The sequence below is a fragment of the Cariama cristata genome, unplaced genomic scaffold, assembly GCF_000690535.1.
Source record: "Cariama cristata isolate BGI_N322 unplaced genomic scaffold, ASM69053v1 scaffold40903, whole genome shotgun sequence".
Lineage (NCBI taxonomy): Eukaryota > Metazoa > Chordata > Aves > Cariamiformes > Cariamidae > Cariama > Cariama cristata.
This window is the reverse complement of record NW_009609762.1, coordinates 1254-21157: the sequence shown is the minus strand read 5'-3', so window position 1 is coordinate 21157 and position 19904 is coordinate 1254. Positions and strand designations below refer to the sequence as shown.

Sequence of the window (19904 nt, the reverse complement as noted above, 5' to 3'; positions counted from 1 at the left end):
GGGGGGGGGGGCGGGGGCTTTTATTCTGTGTTAAGGAAGGATGGGTGCTGAGAAGCTCAACGATGGCCAGAATGGGTAGAAGATGGAAACTTCACTCAACAAGTCTGTTGACACTGGGATACTGTGGCCAGAATGGGTAGAAAATGGAAACTTTGCTCAACAGGTCTGCTGACACTGGGATGATGTAGCCAGGAGGACGTTCCAAGATGCAGAGACTGCCTTCCCCTCCCACCCTTCCCGCTGCTTCAGGCTCTGATGTGTTACCCTTTCTGGTACTGTCGTACTTTTGGAGTATCTTGCCAGAAACAGATTCACATTGTCAAGACACTTCAGCAAAAGAAGAACCTCCCCCCCCCAGTGTAATCCTTGCTTCATGTTTCAGGCACAAAACCAAAGCAGGTACCTAAAACAGAGATCAAGCACAAGAGGAGAAGCCACAAAGGGGAAAAAAAATGGGGTTTCAGGAAATCCACACAAGATTCCCTGTCCTGTTCAAACAGACGGGCCTCGCTGAGCTCCCTGTCCTTATCCCGAGAACGTCTCTCAGTGTGTGACTGCCGTGCCAGTGCAGAGGACCTGTGTGAGCTTCTCCAGGAAGCCTCTAGCCTGACTCAATGCAGACACGGCTGTGCCTGTGTACACCAGCTGTTAGCAGCACAGGGATCCCTAAGCATCCCCTTCCTACCCCTCAGTCTCACTGGCCCCCCACGGTCCGCAGGCAGTGAAGGTGAAGCAGGAGAGAAGAGTGCCCAGCGCACAGGCGGCAGCACCAGTCGTGGGGTTTGGTTTTTATCAGAGTATGCCTTCAGTGTGAGGAAAGCAAAGGCAGTCCTACCAGAGCATCATTGCACAGCAAAGCTAGCAGCGCTAGATCCACTCTTATCTGTCAAAACCTGGTGATGAACTTCCATAATTTTGTTCCCATGAATCATTTGCATGCCATACTGTAGCTATAATTTACCCAAAGCCAGTCAGAAGTGTTCACTACTGCAGAAGCAGAATGGAGCACAGAGCAGGGAAAAACCTTGGGTCGTCTTTACTTGACTGCTAGCCAGAGTTGTTCCCTCAGATACCGGAGTGGCTTGAAGTGGCCCACAGGAGTGGAGACTGTCAGTATTTCCTTCTGCCACAACCAGCATCTAATCATTTTTGCGATGATGATCATCTTGAAGCGACTGGTCAAGAATCCATCTGTTGCTACTGATGATCTTATGAAGCAGTGACCAGGATTTAGGCTCTGTGAAGCAGCTGTTACGGTGCCCATCACGTTGTCAGATTGCTCTGACACTTCTCAACTTGATGTGCAGATCTGAACATGCTTCTGGTTGCTTTAATAATTATGTCTTAAGTGTTAACAGGAAAATGGAGGCTGCACATATTCCCTCAGTCTGTCCAAAGCAGACGAGTGGAAATCTGATAAAATTACTTTTTGCAAAAATATATAAAAATATATTATTTAGAAGAATTTCAAGCCATTCAGTTCACAGGTGTGGTTGTCTTTGTGGCATTCAAAGCAGAGGAACTGTGTGGGACTACTGGTTCTTCAGACACGTTGTGAGATATAGTCTTAAATGTCTGGTTCACCAGCTCTGAGAGGGCACTTGCTGGGTCACTCAGGAGACTGCCACTTCTACGTGCTGGGGGTCCTCCAACGAGGCTTGTAACCCAGGTGGGTCAGTACAAAGAATTTGCAATGTTCTAGCTGACTTTGAGTTAGGCAGTGAAGATTCACTCCAGACTGGTCAAGGATATTGGTGATGCGACCATCTGGAAGAGAGGTTTGGTAACCTTTGGGCTGAATCTCTCCAAAGTCATCGTTTGTTGCTTTGACAATGGGCTGCTGGAACATGCTCTGCAAGTCAGGACACGACCTGCAGCTCACACAGAATACACTTTGCCCTTTGCCGCACTGGAAGGACAGTAGTGCTGGGTGCTCGGGCTCTCTCTGGGGTGCCTTTCCCATTACGTATTACATATGCTGAAATTTGTGCAGTATCTGAATATTCAAGAGGTGATGGGTTCTGGAAGAAGTTCAAGGGACTGGTTTTCACCTACGAAGCTTTGATCAATCAGGCCGTGGACATTTGGTTTTAGAAAAAAACGCCTGCCTTGCCTTGCTTTGAGATGAAGCCATGTCAAATTGCACCCAAACATTTATCTTTTCAAGACTGACCTTTCTAACACTGTCAGCTGCCCGCCCTGTCATTCTGCAGCCGTCCATTTCACATGATTTAGCAGGCTACGTGTAATTTAGTCCCACAAAAGTCCCTCTCCACAAAAGCAAACTTCCCCAGGCTTTGAAAGTTGCTACCTTGCATGCAAAGCTGCATGTTTCACAGACCTGGGTTCGCTGCTTTTCCAAGCTTACAGGACACAGTTAGGGAATATGGAGGACAGTAAGCGTATAGCTGTTTTCAAGGACTTTAGGTGCTGTGTTATTTTTGATGCTCACCTGCTTGCTCAACATACAGTAAGCCTTACTTTCACTTATGGAATAAATCAAGAGGAAATTCTCCAGAAAACAAGTGATAAAGCTGGCCCATGTGACAGAAGAGCCAGAGGTACTGTAGACTATACCAAGCCTACTATGCACTATAGTATAGTACATATACTATAAATATATGTATGTGTAATGTATATAACATACACATATATACATACAGGCATAATATGCATATGTGTATGCATATATATTTTAACTCTCTCAAGACTTGAGTGGAACAGCGCAGATTGGATGTGCACCTGACCCAGCAGCCTGTTTCTGACTGTGGCAGTAGCACACACTTACAAAAAAAAAATTATAAAAACACTGTGAGGTATAAAACAAAGTTTCCAATGGTATCCCAGATTCCCACCTAAGGCTTACAGACTACCTGAGCAGCAGCTGGTATCTCTGCCTTTATGCTCAATAGTCCGTGTGTCCGACAATTTCTTTTTGAACCCGTCTCTCCTTCTGGTGCCCAAGAAGGGCCATAGCATTGACCTGCAGAGCTTGCTCATGCGTAGGTATCACCATTTGCCCATATACCTCAAAATTTCAGCTGATGTCCCCTCCTTCTTGGACTGTGAGGATCATGGAAAAACTGTTCCCTTTTCACTTTCTCCATATCGCTTCCGATCTGTCTTCCTCTACCTCGATGTACCTGATTTATCCTCATGCCAAAAAAAAAAAAAAACACCACCAAAAAAACCAACCCTAAAACATGGATTCTGGTTTTTGCCTTTTTCTAGGTTTACTCTGTCCTTCAGTTAAGTTCTGCTGGTATCAGTGTAAAAAGGACTGAATCAGGAGCCTGGACGTCTAAAGGGTGGGAATGGAAAGTCTACTGTGATTTCTCCCGCTCCAAACTCTTGATGCTAATAGTTTCTCCCAATATGCGATGCCATATCTGGTTCAGGTCCCTCTCTTCCATTTTTTTTCTTCTCCATAATGCTAAATATATATATATATTTCCCATAATGCTAAAGTTGGTGACAGAGCCTAATAACAGCAGCTTTCTGTTTGGTGTTTCCTACAGGTTTGTTCCTCTATGTCCATGACTTCTGTGCAGCACCGGGAGCAATCAGACTTTTAGTTTTTGGTTTATTATCCAAGTCCAATGCTGCAGAGTATCACTTGTCACTGGAAGTGGCATGGAGCTCACTTTCTTTTTAAATACTGATAAAAAAGGCAGATTCCTTTCTTATCATGAATGCGGTCCTGGTACAAAGGGCCAAGTGGCCTCTGCAACTTGATATCTGCTGTCCAGAGCAGAGGGGTTGACCATACCTGTCCACAGGTACACGCGGTTCCCCTTGGTTCCCCACTGCCAACCCAGAGCAAGTCCATTGGCTTTGGCAAAGCCTCTGCATTAGTTGAGTAAGCAGGTGCTCATCATGAAGGTGACTCTTCAAACACTTTTCGTAAAGATACAGGCTTTCTTAGTTCCAGGTTTGGGTTGGGTTTTGTTTTTAGTTAGAAATGCTGGGGCAGAGTACTCTATAGGGAGAAATAAACTCCTGAGGTATGATTACAGTTCTTTATAGACTTACTGCAGGGCCTGGAAAGAGATGCTTAAATACTCTGTGTCTCTTAAAAACCAATAATAATATTAATAATAATAATAAACTTCACTTTCCTTGCCAGGATAATGCAAAAGCTGGACTATAATAATTTCACAGACTTTTCAAGAAGGCATAGAGAAAACATGTTCAGAAATAAGCCTTCTTATTACTTGTTTTGTAACCCAAATGACTCTGCAGATTTGTGTGCATTTCAATTTACTCAAGGCCCAACGTCGGTTCCCATCCTGTTCCCTGAAATGAGCAGTAGGTCATTCTGGGGGGGAATTCCTTTTAATGCTCAATAGTGCCTTGTCCCACAAATGGTCTCATTTTGCTTCGGATGGATATTATCTGCAGAATCTTTCTATTGATTCTTGAGCTCATCTGGACAGGTCTACTTGAGGAATCAAATGCCATTTTCTTAGATTGAGGGGAGACAAAAATCAGGCCATGCGCAAACACATAAAAAATGAGATTTTTTTTTTTTCTCATAACACATCCCCTTAAACATTGCTAATTGACAGAATCTGGTTAATTCTGTATTTTTGCTCTGAGTATTATTTCTCTATTACACGGAAGGCTTTCAGCAATAAGGTAAATTTATTGAGGTTGAATACACAGGTCCCTTGCTGTCAGTAGAAGTGCTTTGACTTACGCTACTGCAGGACCTTTCCCAGCACATCTTGTGTGGGTTATTAAGTCTTCACCTAACCATTGCTATTAAACCCTCTCATACAACTGGAAAGTTTCTGAGGCAGGGATGGACTTAGCCATCAGCTTTGTTTTATACAACATGGCACTTGTTCTCAGGACTTTTCTGGAAGAGGGCCGTAGGGATGGTGAGATGCATTTATTTCTGTAACGTGTAGGTGGTGGGTGGCCTTGCTGAAAGTCACAGCTGGGGACAGACGCTGCCCTGGTGTTCTCCTCAAGGGCTTGCACCGATTCTTCCCATCGCAGATGATGGATTGGGGATCTGCAAAGACGAGAGCTCAGTCTGCCCAGCAAGCGCTGGTGGAAGAGGCAGCACCACGCAGACCTCCTTGGAGCATCACGTGGAGCTGGCGCTGGATTTCACTGTGGGCTGCTTCAAGAGCATTTTGCACACGTGGGTCCACCTCCGTCGTTTGCAGGGAGGTGCTTCTGGCTCCATGGGAAAACGAAGGCAGTTCTTCAGTATGCCATTTCCAACTTGGATGGATCGACATTTCTGTTTCTATGGAGTATTGATCAGATTTATAGCTTTCTTAAAATGTTCTTGGTGCTTTCTGAGGGGGAAGTTGTTTTCCTGTTACTTGCCTCTGCCTGTCTCTCCCATCTATATGCAAAGTATGCATGATTTTTAATGAAATTGTTTTAATTATTGGTTTGATCATTTACTCTCAATGGGCATTTGGGGGGATTGGATCATGAAATCTTAAGACACCTGGTATCTGTGCCCAAACAGCTACACCCAGGGATACCACCCCTTCCATTCCTTTAAGGACCTGCCACTGTTAACATCACTTTATTCTGGGATTTATGTGAAACACACTTATATTGTGTAACTTAGGCAGCGGGAGAAGGCCAGACAATATCCCAGCAAGAAAAGAAAGGCAACCAAATGCCCCTAAAAGAGGTTTTGATGAGGAAAAAGAGATACTAGCTATAGATCAAAGTGACTTCTGAGAGGGACCTGGAGAAATGTCCTCTCTGGTCTCTTTTTGGTGATACCTAGAAGTTATGAGAAAACCTAGAAAGGCAAATCTTCTGAATTCATTATTAGGAGAGGAAGCTTTGGCTTTTAGCATGTGGAAAATAACCTTCTGTAAAATGCATTTCTTTGTTCTCTGATATCTCTGTTATCGAGCAACAGGTCAGTTGCAATTAGCAGCATACTGTATGAAGAAAGTAGCATGATGTTGTTACAGGAATTATTAATAACAGAAAAAAAATTCTGTCACTGCCTTAATGTCAGAGGGAGTGAGGAAAATTTATTTTAATATGAAGCTATGCAAACTGTGAATGGCTATTAATATCTACTTTCTGTAGACTAGGCTAAAGTCTGAGGTCCTTATTATCTTTATATCTGATTTTGCTCCACCAGATTCTTACTGAGGCTTTGGCTTTATGTGCTTATCATTTCTTGTTTTTAAAAAATAAGCATAGCATATATAGATATACACTGACTTCTCTGGTAGCTGCAGAGCACATAGATATTTCCAGGTCTCATGTTCTTGTCATCCCTGCTGGACTTTTGCACACATAAGCACATGCGATAAGAAAGCTGGGGTACTCATGCAGCACAGGGGATCCCTGGAGTCGGGGCAGGCAGGGGACTGGCCACACGCAGCTACTTTCACCTTCAACCAGATAAATAATCGCTGTGCCACACCGACTGCCTGTCTATCAAAACCGGGACTAGGAGATGTTTATCAGGAAAGTGAAGTCAAATTACCCATGCAAGCTTTGCTGCACAACTGCTGTTGCCTCTCCCATCCAGACCCCCCCCTCCATGCCCCATCTGACAGGGCACACACAAAACATGGGTGCTGGTGCCTCCTCACCCGGCTCCCTCTCTGCCCCATGCCCCTCTGTCTCCCTCATCTCCTCATTTTCAGCACTGGGCTGCCCAGAGAGCGGCCTTGCTGCAGCGGTGATGGGGCTGCGGGACATTGGTATGCAGGGTACCCTCTTGCTGCTGCAGCCCAAGGACAGCCTGGCACCGCTGACAGCCCAGGGCACAGGCAGAGCAAACGGTTTGTGGAAATGCACAGGGAAACTGGTTTTCCCTCTGCAAAATTCCCAGGCAGCCCCTGATGCCTGACGGGACATGAGCGCCCTTCCTTCCCTCTCCTCTGGCACTGCAGCACTGGGTGTGCACACACACACACGCACACGCACGCACGCAGCACTAATGCCTTTTGGTCCTTTCATGCACACCTTGACACCATACAAGCACCAGAACTCGCTTTCACCACCTGTGGAGCCCCTGCAGCTTGTTTCTAAGCTTAACCCCATTTTGGCCTTGCTTTTGCTCCTTTAGCAGTAACAGCAAGACACGCACTGCGTAGCCAGAAAAACCTATTAGAAACAACGCACGGATGCGTGTTTGCTTTTCAGAGGATAGTGCTGAGGTGGGGCATTTCATACCTCCTGGATGAGAAACTGATGATTTTTTCATTTTCTACTGCACTACAGGACTCAAGGCCAACTTTCTTCCTCTCTTTCTCCACTATGAACCCTGAAAGAAGTGATGTCAGAAGACTGACCTTGGATTTATAGCACTGATGGCAAGAACAACATCTGCCTGAAAGCGAGATTAGAAAACTTGCACTGTAAGGACAAATAGGGTCCTCCCATAAAATTCTCAACATACAATAAATTGGGTTGTAAAGCAGGTACTGATAAATCAGCAGGGCATCTTTTGAGTAACAGAAAGCTTCCGAAATCACAGCATTCACACCTTCCCTTCTTTGTTATTCTGTATTTTTTTCTTACTGTAAATCACTGCCACTGAGTTTAATAGGGCTTACACAATATTGTGAGTATCTCTTAGGCAATATAATTGCTATTTGTGATCCCACTCATGCTTAAAAGCATTTTTTTACTGAAGGGGAAATCTTCCATTTTCCAAGTGACTCACTCGTAATGAAAACTGAACTCCACCCACCCCCACCCCCCCATTTGCAATGAAAGTGAATAAAACGGGAAGGCATTTTTATATGACACGCAGCGTATCTGTTGGGCATTTTCAGTAGCTGTTTTGAGGTTCAGCACCATATTGCTCATGGAGACTGGGTCTGTCGATTACAGCTGGTCCAGAGCTGCTGTTTGTTTTTAGCCCTGTGTTTTATTTTTGCTCAGGAAAAATGCTGTCTCAGATAATTGCAGGGTGCAGCAGAGACCGGCATGGAATAAGCTGTTGCGGTGCAAGCTCTCCACTCTCCCAGCATGGAGGACTCCAGCCCAACATGGACATGGAGCTGCACGTTTTTGCACCCTCTGCTAAGACCACCCATGCTAGTGCCACCTGAGAGATGAACTTTGATGATGACTCATCTAAGACCACTGCAAGCAGCAGGCACCCAGGCTTTAATGAAGCTGGTGAAGCATCGCAGCATGGGCACTACTGTGCAACTAAACCAGCATCACTGGAGACCTGAGACGAGAGGGGACAGTCCCTTCTGCTGCTCCTGTCCAGCATTTCACTAACCCCTAATACCCCCTCCCCAACAGACTAAATGCCGTACGGTTTATGCCAAGGACTAATGTTTACAAATCAGCCAAAGATGAGAGGTTTCCCCTCCAATGGCAGAGGAGCGAGAGAAGAGAAAGTGATACAGACTATTGGTCCACTTACATCATTGGGAATAGTAAGTTCATGGGAACTGGTTGGAGTAGTGGCATCCAGTCCTATTCAGGGGACAGAGGGAAAATGTTACACCACTTGTTTGCAAGAAGGGTAAGACACAACAAATGGTATTTTAAAGAAAAAAACATACAGAAAGAAGGAAGAAAAAAAAAAGAGAGGAGCAAAGAAAAATAGAGAACTGCTAGTGAAACAGAAAAGAAAGCAAGAGATGCAAAACTCAGCGGGCTGGACTAATTTTAAATGAGTCTTATTTTAATTAACCTTTAACCCACCAAAGCAACAAATGTCACATGAGATTCCACAGGGTCATAAAAAGCTTCTAGAAAATTAAGCGTTTCCCCTAAAAATAGCCTCTGTTTGTTCTAAACACATCAATTGAGAAATTAACGGATGGCTGAAATTTGACCTGTCTACCAGGAGTTCTAGAATATGGAAAATGAAAGTGGAAGTCAAATGAACAATTAGTGGAATAAAAGACATAGATATGAAAAAGAAAAATTAATAAATTAAAATAAGGAAATTAACCTAGGAAAACTTGGAAATTATATGTGGGATTAGTTGCTGAAGAAATGTTGGGAAGGGTAATTTTTAAAGGAAAATGTGCGAAATACTCTAAGCTGCATACATTTGTTTGTAAATTGGGTGGACAAAAGGAAAATGCTCAGGAAAAATGGAGTTACTGCTCTAACACACAGTAACATTACAGAAACGTACATCTCACAAATATAACCAGGAAAAGACTAAGGAGCAGCATGTTAATGACAAGAATAAGGAAAATATAAAGCTAGGAAAGGCAATTTAGCATTACTTGTAGATATTTTATCAGATACATCATAAAGAAACAAAAGTATATTTTGGATGTCTTGTCTCTTTTCCTCCTTTCTCTTTTTTTGGTGTGTATTATTATCTGTAAAGACATGCCAAAAATACTCATTTCCAACTAGAAAAGATGGAAAAGAAATACTCTTACAAAAAAGGGACTCACCTACATTTTGCTTATGTTTACACTCAATTAAGAGTTGCATATGCTTATTTTACATTGAATATAAAACACTCAAGTAGCTCACAGAATTTGATGTATGTGATAAAATGTTATTTGCCATACAAAGCATGTACCAGTACATACGTACTTCTGGTTTGTGAAGTTTTTAGATGCCAAGCTTGTATGTAGTGAAGTACAATAAAATGATTTATTGCAGGGTTAATTGACTTCTCACTCTTGAATCAAGAATTCAGCTTCAGCTTTAATAAGTATGGACCAAATCTGCAGTCCTTAATTTAACCAAATTTCCATTGCATTTTGTAGCTATATCTGCATATCTAGTAGGAAGAGAGTCACTTGTCCCAGCAGTGATGATTACAGATGCTCTTATGACATTTGGCCCTACGAGGAATTTGAGTTTCAGCATGCCGTACTTTCTTTAATCAGTATTCCTGTACCAAGATTACATACTGTTTTCCTGTGTTTGCTTCTTTCTGAACCACGTTACCAAACTGGAAATTTGACAAGATGCATGCCCAAGTACTTCACTCAAGACCAACTGGTACATACTGTATAGGCCATAATAACTTTACCAGGACAGAACAAAAGAAACCCAGGGCTTTTAGCTAATGGCACAAATGAAGCTGTTTTGATTAATAAATGTAACAAACAAAGCATGTTTTAGTAATGATGAAAGGAACTGTAACAGAGGCGCGGGAGGGAAGAACAGAGATTAATGTGTAAAAACAGAAGGGTCGCTGGTCATTGACCACATTTATCATTAAAATGATGTAATGACCACGGGATACAAAGCTGTTAAGAAGAAGGACATCCCCAGGGGGTCATGGGTACGTACCAGGGAAACCAGGGGTGGTCTGCCCAAGGGGAGTAAAGGGGGGATGCTGCATAGCCAACTGGTGAAGCTTGGTCAACTGCAGGGCAGGATGGGAAATTAGAACTAACCAATCAAATGGAATTATTTCAGAGCAGAGAAACCATCTTACATGTTCTAAAACTGGATTAATTAAAATTATATTGAAAAAAAAAGGTTTAATCATTCATTCTAATCCACCGTAGAGAAAAAAAAACAAAACCAAACTGGTTATAAATGACATCTCTACTGTTATTACATGTAATGGCTATTGTTAATATTAACTAATTACTGTAGAATTACATATTAAAAGAACTCAAATATATCACATGCAAAAAAAGACCAAGATAACTGTCATTTGTTCCTGGGCCATTGTACTTTCTAGCAAGTATTACACGAGATAAAAGAGATGCAGCTGAGCCAACACTTGGCTCTACAGTGTGTTGTTCAGGAAAGGTGTCCTTAGGCTGTGTCATTATTGCTAACTGCAGAAAGCAAATGTTGCCCAGAACAAATAAGAGGGAGAGGAAGAAAAAGGGAGTAATTTACGTGCGCTGGACTCACGTCTGGATGAGGGATGGCATACTGGCCCTGAATCGTGAACGCCTGAAAACAACAAGCACAGTTAAGACACAGATCAGTCAGGTGGGACAAGCAGCGTCCCTGTTCTCATCAGAAAATCTCCTCCTGGCTCCCCAGGCAAATGCCACCCGCATCACTTTCAACACTGAGTGAAGCTTAATTGTCTTGTGCTGCTTGATAATGCTTGGCATGGTATGGAAAGGTCTCTGTCGGGCTCCCTGCACCCATCTTGCAAGCAGGGGATGCCAAGTGCCACTGCCTGAGCTCTGATGACCTTGGTCCCCTCACTTTAGTCCATCTCCGTCTGCCGGGAGCAGAGCTGGGGACGCTGCAGAGGTCGAAGAGCACAGAGGGGTGGCCACTTCCCCTCCCTGCTGCCCATCCACCCAGTGCCACCGATGCACGCAGGGAGATGCTGATGCCGAAACAACAAGGGGGAGAGTGGGGATGGGGCAGAAATGCCCTGGGGATGCCCTGCCCTGCCATCCAGCTCCTGACTGCCCTGCGCAGGGACCCACACCAGCCGACTCCGAGCCATCTTGTCTGGCTACTGACAGCAACAGATGCTAAGTGCCAGCAAACGTGTGCCTGGTGCACCCCACGGGGCTCGTGCTCAGGCTGTCACGCCAGCGGGTACGTGAGCACATGTGCTGGATGGCAGCCTGTCCTGCAGTGCCTGGGCATGGGGCCAGCACACCAGTTTGGAGACAGGACCATGATGGAGACCCCCAGCGTGGTGGTCTTATCTTCCACAAGAAGCCAAATATCCTCCCTCCAAATCCAGCCTCTCTGCACCTCAAGAGCAGTACAAGGGGTATAGTTTCTGGCATCACTTCTGGCAGCACTGGGGTGAGGTGAGGGTGACAAAAAAAAGCCTGTGAGTGAGGAGGGATATGGCAGCATGCCTGGCACCAGTTAGCACAGCCCTTTTGTCTCTCCTGCTTGCTCTGTTCAACTCTCTGTAATGGCCTACAATGAAAAAACTATAGAGAGTTTCTAATTTTCTATTATATCCTGTAGGGCTTTTCTGAAAGGAACAGCATGTCAGAAAAATTTTAATGTGCTTATGCTTAGAAAGGCAGGAAAGCAGAAGGTTAAACTGTAACATATAAATATTTGTAGTGGGAGAATTATAAACGGGAACAGAGCTGATTAGCTTAGTTTGCAAAATGCTTATTTGACAAAAGGCCTCTCAGAAAGTAATGAATCCTCTGCAAATGATAAAACAATTCATTTAATGGAGTTCGGATATTAAACCCTTTAATGCCTCAACTGCTTCATGCACATTTCTGCAGCAGAATTTCCCTTCTGGAGGAGAAACATTTAATTCCATTTTTAAATTAATTATAAAGCAAGACCGCAATCCAGCAAACATTATGTACATGAACAGTTTGCAGGCAGAAGTGTGTGCAACTGGGCTCAATGGGATGCTCATGGGCAAACATATTGAGATGCATCTACGGGGATGGTCATTACTGATGGTTTATAAATTACAAGAAAAGGTTCCAGTCTACCGAAACAGGTGATCACTGCTGTCAGAGGGTCTTAAGTAAGCACGTATTCAAGCAAGCAAAGCATGTGTTTAAGTGTTTTACCAAATGAGGAGAACCTTAAGGAGATGTTACGCCCCTTTGCAGCGTGGGGGCTCTGTGTACTCTGTGTAGCCAAGGAGTAGCCTCAGGGAGGTTACAGCTGGAAACAGCGCTGGGCTTAGCTCCATGAGCAAACATGGAAACCATGCTTTGGGCTCCAAGCCTCTGTGCTGGATCACAAGTGTCCTTTCTGATCTTGGCTTCACTTCAAACCTAGCTGAGAGAACATCTTTTACATGGGTGCTTCCCAAGCAGTGGTCTACAAACCAGCAAGTAACCACTGCAAAAAAATCGCCAGCGAACCTGACAGAAGAAACCCCTTTCCTCATCACTCTGCTCCCTCATACTTCCATATATACATATGAGGAAGCAAACAAACTGGAGAAATAACAAAAATGATGAACATTTGGAGCTCAGACTAGCTTTTATTTGGTTGCCTATGAAAACCATTAAAGCAGCATGGACAAGATGGGTCTTGAATTTTCTTTCCAAGTAAAAAATAAAGCTCTTCATTTCCTAGGCTCCCAAAAGGTCATTTGATCGATTTAAGTTGAGAAAAACTTTCTTTGACTGCTTTGCCCCTTGGCAGAGGAACTGTGCCCGTCTGTGTCTTTGGTATGCTAAGTAAAAGCCCGGTAGAGGCTATGGAGACATCTGTGCTGTAACGTTTCACTAAGGACATGAGCTATGGGTCTGCTTCCATCAAAGTCAAGGGCAACTTTCCTACTGACATACTGACATTAGTAACAACAGGAATGACCTGGTCTACAAATCTTCCTCAACTTAAACCATAAAACTGCTATGAGACACAAAGCAAAGCTGTACCCTGTAAGTACCCATCTAAACAGCAATGTAGCACAGTGGGTAGAAATTTCCAATTTGTTTCCATCAGGCAGGAGTGCTGGATTGTTTTTTTTTTTTAACCACTGCATATGCTAAATATTGGTAAGAGGCAGAGCAGGGCAGGAGGGTGTTCAGCTTCCTTTTAGTTCTGTCATGCGATACAGTATCGAAGTAGCACAAGAGAATTAAAAGCAATAATTACAGCAGAAGAATCTCATATTGTTAAGGAAAACTAGAAATTGATTTTGCTAGTATTGCTTGATATGCAAGCATTAAACAAACCAAAACCTCTCAAGATAGCCATGATGTAATGTAGAATGGAAAATAACTTATGATAGTGTAGCCAAAAGGTTGGATGGAATTAACACTGCTGATAAAATTTTATTTTCATTATTAATTGTCACTTATGAAACTTGGTTAAAGTGTCTTTCCATATGGACTTCCAAACACATCTCAAGCATTTTCTTAAAAAGTCTGCTTAGTCAGAGAACACGGAAATTCAAAACACACAGAAAGTGTATGTCTCTTACGCCCCTTCATACATCAACAAGGTTGCATTAGAGAACAAGAACACTTTTGTAACTGGTAAAACTGAAGATGACAAGAGCTATTAGACCTTAAAATAAGACACTTTCAAATTTTTATACAAACTGTTCAGAGCACTCTAGCAAACAGTTTCAATACTTTTGAGTAATCATATACAGAGACAGTCTTTGAAGGTAGTGGCAATTACAATACTGGTAACGTGGGCTGCTGCATATATACACACGTACTTCTTAAAGGAAAGCACTGCAGTGTAAACTTTTATATATATGGAATAAATTATTGTGAATTTTCAGTCATAGACCAATTCCTGGCAAATTATTTTAAATTTCAATTCAACTTTGGTCACTAAGGAAGTAGATTTCTTATTTTGAAGACAACTAAGAGTGGTAGACTTCAACACCAGGAACTGAAAGCTACTACATCCAGATTGTGAAAATCTGGATGTACATCACAACTTATCATTATAGAGTAGAAGATGAAACTCTGAGACAAAAATTCAGAGAAAGCTCATTACAAGGGCCTGTCAGAAGCAATGGCACTTTGGCATACGCTTGAGATGTGCAGGAGCTTCCTCACAAAAGAGCAGATTGTGGTGGCGTGGATCATCATACCACCACCTATACCAGCAGCAGCTTGTGCCCTCTGCTCCACCAGGAACCTCGTGTCCACCTTCTCCTATGATCTCCGAATTGCCTGCTGGGGTGAGACATGGTCTCTAGACCCTACGACAGGGTGATGAACTGGGCTAGGCTAATGGGACGGGAGGTGGGACCTGCCTGCAGACGTTCCACCATGCAGGTAAGTGGTTCTTCCCACTGGGTAACTACTTAAAAAGAGGCCCTGCCATCATCTTGGGTAAAAGATTTGGCTGGGTGTGGGTGCCTTACTGTGAGAGAGACTTCACATACGTGAATCCTGAGTAGAGAAATGGCTACCTTCCTCTAGGCCAGATTTAGGAGATCAGTCCCCCCTTGAGTTGGGCAGGGCTTGCAGCATCTTACTCTTCCACCATTGCACATATCTGGGCAGGGCTGCTCTTAGCCTGCTGGCTATATGGGTCCCCTTGTGAGACTCTTGTGGTGTTTTTAGGGTACATATCAGCTGTGTTCATTGCTGGCTCATCAGTTACTGAAAGTGAATTCCACCTGCAACGGATGATGGCAGAGCAAACTCCCGCCATGTCTCAGCAGCACGTTGCAGAACCATTTCAGAGCATTATCAAAAGACAAGGGAGAGTCACATTGCACATGGGGTTTTAAAGGCAGATGAGAACCCTGACTCATATAGCTTAAGATGAAGGGGGAATCATCAAAACTTCACTATATAAAGAAGAAACAGGAATGCTGTTCTTGTGTTATCAATCAGGTTGTTGCACGCCATGGTTGGGAAGGTCTACACTTGCATGTATGTAGATCCTGTAACCTCAGAACCCCATTGCTACTTGGTCCTGAGGGACTACAAGCAGTAGAAATTATGTGTGTGTAAATTTTTACTACAAAATGTACTATTTGGTCCTAAAAAATATGAAAACTATCAGAGAAAATCTGTGCCTTTCATGAGCAGAGACATCCTGCTGTTTGATCATCTCTGAAAACAGACAAAACTGCTTATACTGCTAGTTAAGAGTGAAAAAACCAACCCCTACAAATAAGCAGTTTTGTCCCACTCAGGGACCGTCTGATTTGGACACCTCTCAATTTGCAGAAGGGCGGACTTTTCTTAATTACAGAAGTTAATTTTAAAATTTGGTAAAATACGAGTCATCATAATTTTGCATCAAGCTTGCAATGCAGTGCTCTCCTTTCCTGTAAACTGTAAGCACACTGAGTAGGCAAAGCACATCAATACTATACCAGGCAAAAAAGAGTAAAAGTTGAGAACTAACAGGCGCTGGCTGAGGTTGGGCCAAGACGGTGTGGTTTCCAGCTGAAGCCAAAATGGTGTCTGCTCTTACCTGGCCACCTGCAAAAATGATAGGTGCAGAGGCAGGTTTGGGACGGTAGGGGATGGTGGCACCTTTGGGTGGGGACTGTAGACAAAAACACAAAGCGATCAAAATGTAGAATGAAGCAGAGTTCGTATTAAAAACATCACTCCTTATCTTGGTCACCTCAGACAACAAGGCATGCAGCTAACCCAGCCCAGCCCACCTCACCCTGCCCTCCACCCCACCAGCCCAAAAACAAGCTGGAGGACAGTTGTCCGGGCTTTGAGGGGAAAATCCAACTGCACAGACGAAACAGGCAGTGCTGGCACTCGTGGCTTCATTACCACCGTTGTCAGATGAAGCTATGAAGCTTCATTAAGCATGTCAAGGCATTTCAGAAAACATGGGCACAATTTTGAAATTTGTCGCTGTTTTGGAAGAGTCTGGCCTGTGCTCTCACTTTGTTAACATGGAGCACATCTCCTGCTTATCGAGCTTTCCTACACTGCTACACATCAAGGTTTCTTGTTTTACCAACTCAATTTAGGTCAGCTGTTCAATTGCAAATGACCAGCCTGATCCTGCCCTTCATCTGACTGAGCTGGAAGGTTGAAGAAAAATCCTCTTGGCTTCATCAGGAGCATAACCATGGGCTTCATAATGCATGAAAAGGGAGTTTGTTCCCTGTAGCCCAAGGCAAAAACCCAAAGGGAAAACCCCTGATTGCGGCTAATTTCTGCCTCGGAAATAAAGCAGGAGCATGTATCTGTAAAAAAGGCTTCAATCTGCCTGTGCAACACCTAGCAGAATGATGCCCTGATGTCAGTGCATTAACTACAACTAAACAAGGTAACAACAATATCACTTCTGTTAATTAATATAATACAATTAGCTATTTCTTGTCAATGAAAGTGTTTGTTGCCAAATTAAATATATGCTGCAAATTAGAGCACATTCATATTCTTAAACATTTGAAGCAGCAAAATGTCGTTAAGCCAGTGTCATCTTAGTGCTGCTTGCGATTTGTCTCACGCTAAAATTAAGTACTTCTTATGTCAAAACTGGTTATTTAAAAAGTGGCTCTACCTGTGGGAAAATAGGACTGTGTCCCTCTGATTTTGAGAAGTGGCTTCTCTCATCTTCTTTAACAAATAACTACTTATTCCACAAATGTCACTTGGACAATAGACTACACTCTGTATTCACAAAGCTGATAACTACTGCCATCATAACAAACTACAATTATTTTTTTATATTATCTTTTGGTTCTCTCGCATTTGTGTAAAGAAATCTCTTCCTCACAGTAGTCCAGAAAAAACTGAAGCAAGAGTATTTTCCCCAGTAAAATACTGAGGATTTATTAGTTTTTATGCTTTTATTTCAATTAGGCTTTATAACATTTTGATGCAAAGGCTGTATGTCATTTTGATGCACTGCATACTTCTGAACAGCCAAAAGCTGTAGTGCTGTCTCAAACACTCCACTGTTTCTCCCCTCTTTAAAGAACACCAGAACAGTAGGGTGTCAGAGATCGTCATGAGACAGCCCTTGATTACACTTAGGTAAAAAACCAAACCAAACCAAAAAACCACAGAAAATTTTCCAGCAGAAAATGTGATAAAGCAGAGATGTTTCATGTTCCTTGTCAAAAATTACGATTACTAGGTCAAAATATTTAATTTTGATCTGCTGAATTTTATTTTTTTTTTTTCAAATTTCTATTCAAGTTAATCAGTTGAGAAAGGTACTTGCATGAAATTATGGGCATTTTCAGCAAGGGTTAAAATGTCCAGATTTTTATATAAATTAATTTTGAATCATTTAATCTAAGAGCTAAAAAACTGCCATCAAAAGAAAATATTCTGGCCTTATGCAATGACCTGATCCCAAGGAAGCAAAAAGTCCTGGTAAATCTAAATTACGCTAGTCAGAATTATTTCTATTTAAAACAAGACCTAGATGTTTTCTGCTCTATTCTGCATCAGAATAAAATGCTTTTCTCTCAGAACAGCTTGCAGCTCCATGCTGGACCTGGTTTGTTGTTTGACGGTGTCATGACAGCCCTGGTCTTTGATTGCTAAACCCTGTTGCAAGAGGCTCTCAGACACCAGGCAGGGCATAGTCTAACAGAGTCCTCTTGAAATCCCTGGCACGTGAAGGGCAGGCAGCACCCCTGGGGAACCCAGGGCACTTGAAAATTAATAATGTGTTTGAGCATCTCTTTGAGTGAGAGTGAGAGGGCTGGAGCACCTCTCCTATGAAGACAGGCTGAGAGAGTTGGGGTTGTTCAGCCTGGAGAAGAGAAGGCTCCAGGGAGCCCTTAGAGCAGCCTTCCAGTGCTTAAAGGGGCCTACAAGAAAGCTGGGGAGGGACGTTTTACAAGGGCATGGAGTGTTATGGCAATGTTCAATGGCTTTAAACTGGAAGAGGGAAGATTTAGATTAGACATTACGAGGAAATTCTTCATGGTGAGGGTGGTGAGGCACTGGAAGATGTTGCTCAGAGAAGCTGTGGATGCCCCATCCCTGGAAGTGTTCAAGGCCAGGTTGGATGGGGCTTTGAGCAATCTGGTGTAGTGGAAGGTCTCCCTGCCCATGGCAGGGGAGTTGGAACGAGATGGTCTTTAAGGTCCCTTCCAACCAACCATTCTGGGATTCTGTGAATGATATGCCAGGTGCTCACTTACCTCCAGCATAACCACGCATATTTGTTTCACACACTGGATAATGGCGTCGGGAGTGCCCGATATAGTCACTGCACGCTCTGTCGAGTTTGGCAACATGTCCCCTGCTACCTGCACCTGGGCTCCTGTGGACTTGAGCAGAGACAAAGCAAAGAGAATGTCACTGTTGGGCAGGTAACAGCACGTCTCAAAAGCCAGTGATTCACTGACGCGATGAAGGGAATGCACGTCTAAACTTTCATCTTTTCTTTGCTAGATAAGTGGTAGAGCACATATGTAAACTCATGCCCAGACAAGGTAATTGGGGTCTGGCAGGACATGGATTTGCCTGTTCAAGCCAATTCGTAATCACTCCCATCCTAGGAAGATTAGTCCTCAGTAGCTGCTAACGAATCAAACTGTGACCTGAATTTCAGGACAAAGACAGACAGTTGCAATGCTGACTAAGAAAAGGTGAAATGTAGTGCTTTTCAATAATTAAAAAAAAAAAAGGAAAAAAATGCTGATAACTAAAGAAGGTCTGCTAATCAAATGAGTGGCAGATAAATGGCTCTTTAATCCACTGATGGCGGACTTGTTACTCTGGATGAAAACTGGGGCTGCCTTATGCTCTGGAATATTTCAGGATGGTACAGAAGCACTTCTAAATTATAATTAGTGTTGATTAAATATATGCACATCATCAACTTTTAGCTCATTAATGAACCCAAGGCAGTAATGAGCCAGTTTTGTTTTATTTTTTTTAAATTTGATTATGGCATTAATGTATTTTAGTTATCCAAAAAAAAAAAAAGACCAGACCCGAAGAAACTAAAAAACACACAAGGCCAAAATAATCCCTAGCATTATTTCACGAATATCGTGAAAGACCTTTTCAGTCAATAGAAAAAACACCAGGCATTTCATATTGAGTTAGCACTTTCACATCTTATAAACAAAATCCATTCCTGACTGTTATTGCAATGCAATATTTTGGGCTTTTTACAAAAAGTATTTCCCGTAACTGCTGCCTTCGTGTCAGTCAGCAAGAAGTTAATTTGTTTTCCTGCTGGTTACATACAACACATGTTATTCTTCTTTCCAAAGACTGATTAAATTACTGATTGCATCTTCTGTTCACTAGTGCTGTTTAAGGCCAGAATATCAATTCCTTGCTTTATAATAGGCTTTGGAATTTTGCCATAATTTGATCAATCAGTTATGCTTCTCTTTTTTTTTGTAACCTTATCTTGAAAATAGTACAGCAACCCTACATGTTGTTCCTGGCTACATGACTGAACACAAAAGACCATCCCTCGTGCAACTGTGCTCACTGTGTGGTGTGATGACGAAAATAGACCACGTCTCAAGCTGGATGCGTTGATCGTATTTGCTGGTTAACGTACAGGTCTGAGTATCTCTATATCTAGCACAAAATACTCTGCCAAATACTGCAGTCATTTATGCATTTGTTTCCAGTGCTAATCTTGTTTATTCTTTG

The 19904-nt window shown here is 42.9% G+C and overlaps 1 protein-coding gene across 1 annotated transcript in view; it reads right to left on the bottom strand.

Moving 5' to 3' along the window:
* The window catches only part of LOC104159652 (poly(rC)-binding protein 3-like), a gene marked incomplete at its 5' end in the record, with an annotated part of 25883 nt that extends 7207 nt beyond the window's left edge, over nucleotides 1–18676 (bottom strand). Inside the window, 5 exons of the mRNA XM_009697617.1 lie at nucleotides 8387–8439; nucleotides 10237–10312; nucleotides 10816–10857; nucleotides 15700–15843; nucleotides 18428–18676. Coding sequence (XP_009695919.1) covers nucleotides 8387–8439; nucleotides 10237–10312; nucleotides 10816–10857; nucleotides 15700–15843; nucleotides 18428–18676 — 564 coding nt within the window. The remainder of the gene's footprint in view (nucleotides 1–8386; nucleotides 8440–10236; nucleotides 10313–10815; nucleotides 10858–15699; nucleotides 15844–18427) is intronic.
* Nucleotides 18677–19904: the final 1228 nt, after the last annotated feature.